The sequence below is a fragment of the Oratosquilla oratoria genome, chromosome 26 (assembly GCF_046742065.1).
Source record: "Oratosquilla oratoria isolate Oo_2021 chromosome 26, ASM4674206v1, whole genome shotgun sequence".
Classification (NCBI taxonomy): Eukaryota; Metazoa; Arthropoda; class Malacostraca; order Stomatopoda; family Squillidae; genus Oratosquilla; species Oratosquilla oratoria.
In genome coordinates, this window is record NC_134802.1 from 12,648,281 (window position 1) to 12,655,780 (window position 7,500).

The 7,500-nt window shown below is 38.7% G+C and overlaps 1 protein-coding gene across 10 annotated transcripts in view; it reads right to left on the bottom strand.

The window, feature by feature from the left end:
• LOC143039384 (glycoprotein 3-alpha-L-fucosyltransferase A-like) overlaps positions 1-7,500 on the bottom strand; it is a 324,950-nt gene that overhangs the window by 138,369 nt on the left and 179,081 nt on the right. For all 10 annotated transcript variants that reach the window (XM_076209312.1, XM_076209319.1, XM_076209309.1 and 7 more), the window contains one exon: positions 1-156. This exon is cut by the window's left edge and continues 1,125 nt beyond it. In XM_076209312.1, coding sequence (XP_076065427.1) covers positions 1-113 — 113 coding nt within the window. In that variant the 5' untranslated portion in view covers positions 114-156. The remainder of the gene's footprint in view (positions 157-7,500) is intronic.

Consider the following 7,500-nt stretch of genomic DNA (forward strand, 5'->3'; position numbering starts at 1 on the left):
TGGGCGGGAGGCACCCACGTGCCGGTGGGGCTGTGTACAGTGACAAGGAGCAGCGAGAAGGTGGTGGCCGCTGCCACGTAGAGGAGGCCCCGGCGCAATGACACGCGCGGCATCCTGGTTTCGCCTCCGATCAGCCCGTTATTGCCATCATAGCTTCTGCAAAGACAGAAAAAGGAGGTACACATTTAATGGAAATGGACACAATAGCGATAAACAACTGATTACAAATGAACAATGGCAATAAGTAGAAATTACACAGCATTGCAAGTGGACATTTCACAAGAATGGTCATTTGTAATATAGAGGAAAGGAGTTATACTCGTGAGATTATTTTTTTTTTCCATAATAAAATCTTAAATAACATGTGGATTTAACTTGGGCTTTAGCAGTTTCTAAGCTATTCCAAGATTTAACGCATCTGTATGGAAATCATACTTCTTGCCATTCTTTGAGCATTTCACCTTCAATCTTGCTGATATATTTACCAACTGACAGGTTATCTGCAACTAGCACTCCCTGATCTTTCTTATTTTTTGGTTTTGGAATTGATTCCTTTCTACTGAACAATCCACTGGTGGTCTTTTAACCTTTTACTCATTTACAGTACTTTGCATTTCCTATCATTAAAATTTATTTTTCACAATTGGCTCTATGCATATATACTGTCAAGATATTGTATTTTTTCAGACATTTTTCCATTCTTCTCATCTTTGAATCACCTGCAAACACGTTTGTGTAGCATGCTATATCTTTCATTATGTCATATATAGAACGTTACAGGTGCCATGACAGATCACTGTGGGACTCCGCTGGTCACCACTTTCCATCCTGACATCTTATTCTTCACTACTGTTCTCGTGTATCTGTCTTTCAGGAACTCTTTTATCAACTCAAGAAGCTTATTTTAAATCATCGAACATATTCCAATTGCCATGGGAGTCTATTATCAAACGTTTTCTCCAAATCTATGTATGCACAGTCCACCTCTCTTATTTGTAGCACATGAACCAATCTTGAATAAAAACTTAGTAGAATTGATACACATGATATTCCATTTCTAAAATCGATTTGGGTCTCCACCAAAATGTCTTTTCCTCCAAGATATTTAACGAATCTCTCTTACAATTCTCATATAATTTAGCTACCATACTGACAGTAACACTGGATGGTTTTACCTCGTTTCCTCCTTCATGAATTGGTACTATATTTAATTTTTTCAAGTCTTGTGGTGGTATTCCTTCCTCTAATGAACACAAATTAGGTTATGAATCTTGTCCGCCAACTGCACTTCTGCTTCTACATTTATGTCATAGAACCCGACAATGCTGCCTTAGTTACTAATGTTTCCTTTACCAAGTCATTTTCTTTTGCGATAATTTGTTGGAAAAAAATCTTTATTTCAGCCAGGGTTGGTGCTTTTTCGTAAAATTTTCCATCAGCAGTCAATTCATATATTCTATTATGTGTCTCTTACTAACTAATGACAAACGTGCATGTCTTTATATATGTCAATAATACCATTTCCAAAGTTCTTCTCTTTCTACAGAACCTCGTGTAACAATTTCCATCCTTTCGGTATTTTTCCAGTCCTTTCTTGTTCAGATTTTTCCTTGGCACATCTTTGGCGTCCTTAGTTATTAGACATTTTTTATTAAGTCAGTATTAAAAAAAAATTCTTTCCACAAATCCTTATCTATCCACGCCCAAGTTCTATAAATATTTTTCTCAGTCTCGTTCGCATTTATGAATTCCTCCCAATTTGTTTCTTAATTTACCCCTCAAATCGAGGACATTTTTCTTCCCCAAAATTGTGCAAGCGTCTGTACGTGCATGCGTGCATCCATATGTGTGTGTGTGTGTGTGTAAATGAACAAGCAGAGATACTAAGACAACAAGTTTCAGTTCAGCAAATGGGAAGAAGGGGGATGTTATTGATAAAGGAACCTACCGATTCAAATATACCGAGTTCCTTGAAGATGACCTTTCCATTTTTCATTATTTATCGAAATATATTTCATATGTTCTACATTAAACGAAGAGATATGCTAAGCTGAACAAACTTTGGTAAACAACAGGACTGCAACATACCACTTGAGGACTAATTACTCCTGATGCAAAATTTAAATCTCAAACTCGTTTGTTCTGAAGGCATGTACAACTGCACAGAGCACTGTATGTCGCTAATAGAGACAATACTGGAGACAGTCATAAACGTCAGCCTACGCGCGCGCGCACGCACGCACGCACGGACGCACGCACTCACACACATACACGTCTTACTTAACGGAAAACGTGACGATTGTTAAAAACTTATGTTTACGAATTACGTGCCACCCAAAATACAAATACACATAATCACGGTAAAGACGTGCAATATGCTGAAGAAAATAAGTGGGTCATCTCATTACATGGGCGAAGAAATTAGAAAAAAGAAATATCATAATTTCTACGATTAAAATAACGTAATTTGAAATACGGTAATTTCTGCTAGAAAACACGGGAAAATGTAGAAAAATACAGCTTCTTATGGTGTTCGCAAGTACAACCAGAAATCAAGAACTACACAAGTTTCTGAATATGAAGAATGGGTCCTCGTCTGAAGAGGGAAATGCTTTCGAGCCCGGGTTCCCTGACATCCTGAATAAAATCAGTAGGAAACCTAAAAGATACGACAACCCCACCCCCTACACACACAACTCAAATATTCTAGTTCACCTGTTGGGCTACCGTTAAAACGTTCACAAAGAAACATTTCTCGGGCTCTTCATGCTGATTAATAATAAAAAGAGAGCCCCTTCGACTCCCATCCCAACTCCCGATTCACTCAAGTGGCCCAGGAATGGGAATACGTCACGCATAGTATCAATCCCGAAACCGGCAGCCGATGCAACCACTTAACCGCGATCAATGCCCCGGGAGTTGTTGCCCAATCTCCCTCAAGCATCAGCTATGAAAGCTTTTTGGCTGATTGAACGGAAGTCGTTAGTGGTTGCTCAATAAGCCTTCAAGAGTTGAAAAATTCAAGGCCTCGTCCATCAAACGGTGTGTGTGTGTGTGTGTGTCTGTGTGTGTGTGTGTGTGTGTGTGTGTGTGTGTGTGTGTGTGTGTGTGTGTGTGTGTGTGTGTGTGTGTGTTTTGTCAGACCTCACAGCTTCATCCACTGCAATTTGGATAAACGTACATTGGGGAACCCGGCAGTTGATGGATCTCTCGACTTTGTTAAAGGATAAGTACACAGCATAAATGTATGGTAAATCACATCCAAAAACTATTATTTTTTACAATCTGTCCCGTTATTTGATGATACCTAGCTGCTTTTTATCTCTATTCTGCGCCGAAAGCCATCGCTGCAAAAAAAAAAAAAAAAAAAAAAAAAAAAAATGTTGCTAGCGCTATCTTCCGTTGATGACGTAGTGCATTGTGTTGTGGAGTCCGCCATGGACTCCACACAAACGGAAATTTTCTTGGAGAGTGATAATGAAAATTCTTCTACTTCGAGCGAAAGTAACTGGTCAGACTCTGTTGATCTCACAAGGGATGAACTTCAGGAATGGGAGATTATGCCTGGGTTGCGAGGGTCCCACATGCAGGGACATCAGCGATGGGAATTACTCAAGTTCAGACTCCGAATGTCCAAGGCTCTTTATTCAGTCTGGCAGAACCTCATGGTTCAGTAAAACTTGGATAACTGTGACCCTGGCAACCACGATTGTTTACATTCTTCTCATAGTGATACATTAAACAGATCTAGCCTACATGTACATCATGTAGTAGGCCCAGGCCTAACGGCATACATGTGCATAGCCAGGAACATGATGAAGCTATGGCATCAGGGTTAGGCCCAAGTACATGTGCTTGTACTTGTGCTCGGACTTAAGCACAGATTTTCATGTACTCGTACTTGGAGTTTGAAAATTCAATGGTACTTGTAGGCCTACTTGTACTTTGACCCAAAATACTTGAAAAATACTAAGTACATTCAAGTACAAATAAGTACATTGTATTTAATTAAAAGTTATATAATGCATATAAATTCTAGCAAACTTTGTGATAATATTGGATAAATGAAGTTATGTTATTTTGTAATAAAACTACCGAGTATATTATTAATATAGAACAAGGGATAAGGCTTAATGACCTATACATTCTGCATTAAATTTATTTTATTACTGATGAGAAATATATGGATAGTCTTTTGCATTTGCAGCATAGAGAATATTACTTATTCAAGTTATTCATAAAGTACATGTTCTTTTTTTTTGCAATTCTGTGATAAAAGCAGTGATGTCCTATACATAAATGAAAAAAAAATCGTTTTTTCTATATAGAATCCCACTTTTTAACTGTGTGCTCATCCATTCGTATAAATGAAAACTACAAACTTTTGTGCTTCACGAATCTGACAGGATTTTTCTTTATCGCATCAAGTACTTGTACTTAATTACAATGGCAATTCCATTACAATTAAAATTACAGACATTAGCGAAAGATTCACAGCTCAGTTCTGCACGTCTTATGTACTGTAAGTGCACAAAAACGATTGTGGCTTTGTTTTTGGATTCACGGCAATACGTCATCAACATGGTGATCACTATTCCCAACTTTTCTTGCACACGACTCGTTTAGGTGAAATAAAAATGCCGATAAAAACGTAAGAAAACTACAAGACGACGGAAAAACAAATTCAATCTATTTCTTGATGTATAATCTAAAAGTCAATTAGGAAAATTTTGTCTTAAAATTGTGATGTCCTTTAACTATTACCAATACGAGACATTTGAACCTAGGTCAGACACTGCAATTTATGCAACCATTCATACCCCGTATCTTTAACGAGAGGTCAGTGGTTAATGTTTCAAGGTCAAATATATTAAAAAGAAAAGTAGTGTCGTGATACGTTGGACGAGCTGGACAACAACCGTTCGTTTCGAGAGCTCAAAAGCGTACATTCTCCATATTATCCCAACGCTCCCAGCCAAATCATTATTCAGTGCACAAAATGCACTTCAACATATCGAGTTTAGAAAATGCAAGATATCGATTAATTATTTACTAGGATTCAACTGACCAGATATCCACGGCCCTAAAGCACCCAGCAACGGTCTCCTTCACTTCTCATAGAACAAAAGACGTCTAAGTTGTGTGAGTGAGCAGACATCAGTTGCCAGAAAAAAGTGAAAGGTACTACAGAGACATTTCGGGCCCGAAGACCGAATGCCAGCCTATTGGGGGCTGCACTCCCGGGTAAAACTGAGGATATTGATGGACTTTGCGGATGGGAGTAAGAAAAGATTTCTTTCAAAGTCTGTTTCGTAGGACTGCGACATGCGTGTGAACATCCTAACTCTTCCCCCCCCCCAAAAAAAAAGGCACCAGCAACATATATAAACACAGCGTGATATACAATCCATACACATAATTTTTTTTTGTTATGCATACAAACAAGACTTTGTTGCACTGCTAACCAACGTTATGGCAAAGTTTAGTTCGTTGCCCAGACTTCTAAAGAGGAAGATGAAGAAGGGGAGGTGTAGGAAGGAGCGAGGAAGAGGGGGGAGGAGGAGGAGGAGGAGGAGGAGGAGGAGGATGGTAGAGGGGAGTAGGAGGAAGAGAAGAGGAAGAGAGGGGAGGAAGTAGGGAGGAAGGCGGTGAAAGAGAAAGGGGAGGAGTGGGAATCCTTGACCTCCTCTTCAAAGCAAAAGGGGGGACGGAAACTATCCACCTTGGTATATCCGATATTCATGTGGCCCATACATGGGTATAAAAGACATCCACCTCGGGGGAGGAAAGACGAGGAACTGCAGGTAGCTGCAGAAGACGGGGGAAGAATGTAAAAGCAATTTAATTAACAGACCCTTAAAATCAGCTGTAAAATAAGAAGGACGAAGACGACGGAAACGTGACTGGCGGTTGCAAATTACAGACCTTGCAATGTTCTTCCATAGCAGTGGTGCCATTTCGCTAAATAATGCCACTCCAGTAACGTATTTCTCACTTCCACCAGAACGCCTGTTGTCATTTATACATGGTATGGTGGGTAACAGTTCCGTAGAGGCCTCGCCACTTCGAGAACAAAGACGTGGTGCCTCTGCGTTGGTTAAATGAAGAGTCAGGTTTCCGCTCGATTTGATGGCAATGTCTTACTTAACCTTTCACTCTAATGACGTATTTCAGATATTTTATTCTGGCAACCGCCGCCACCAGACAATTCTATTCATCTGAAGACGAGGTCCCGTCCTGAGAGGGGTTACGGGCCGTAAAATAAATTACACTGAACGACTGACGGTCGTTTCGAAATTTGCTGCTTGCTGCGAGACACAATATTCTGATGAACGGGGGTTAAATTAGAAGCGATGAAATAAACAAATATTTAATCGACAGTTTGATACCCCATCACCATGTACTGATAGACCATTCTTTTTTTTCTTTTTTTTAGTACGGTCCTAAACACGTAAGATAAGTGAAAGCATGTGTTGCTAATTCATCACGAGTTACTAGGTTTTTTCAACTTTATCCACTAATACTTTTTATGATGAAAGTTTTCATCATGGCTGAATAGAAAAACGAATATTAACATGAAATAGAAACCGAAAAAAATCTGGTTACCGCTCTGGGGCTTTCATAAAATTTCCACTGAATCAACTGGGTTTAGGTTTTAAGCAGACTGACTTACTCGAGCTAATCATCCATACATAATTTCTTTTGAATTCAATGTGTATTAAACAAAATACGTACTAAATTGCGCTCACTATACGAGTAACTTCCTGCAGAGGCAGTGCAATGTAGTTCAGTTCGAAGCTTTAAGATTCGTTTAGATAAACACCAAAGCAAGATGCTGTAATGCCTGCCATTTATTTTATATTGTTTATTCATTTGATTGTTATTTGTCTGCTCATTATTATTTCCTTGATTATTATTTATTACTATTTATCTGTCTATTATCATTTACTATTTACCTGTTTGTTTATTATTTAACTTTACCTATTTATTTCTTTTATTTACTATTATTTATATTATAATATTTATTCATTTATCACTATTATATATATTTTTTTCATTCGACCTAGTTTTGGACCAAAAGGTCTCCTGTCGACATGCTCCTCCTTTGTAATCCTTTGTAATCCTTTGTAACCCTTGGTCCTGAAATATTTCTGAATTCCTAGATCTGGATGATCCAAGTGCATATCTCGTCTTGAAACGAACGCATTCCTGAAGAGAAACTGCAAGTCCTTTCATTTCGATATTTTTGTATTAATAAGAACGAAACGTACGGTATTTCTTTCTTCATCTCCGTCATCGACAGTAATTATGGGTCAATGGCCATGTACAGGAGAAGCATGTTGGCTAATTCGTCGTCGGCTTGTTTGTTTGCCAGTCCGTGTCTGTTTATTTCTTTATTTATTTTTCATTTTTTGCACCCGACCTCGTTATGAACCGAAAGATTTCCGTTGGCCTCGTGTTTTGCCACTGTAATTCATTGCAATCAGCTGTCCATGTAAA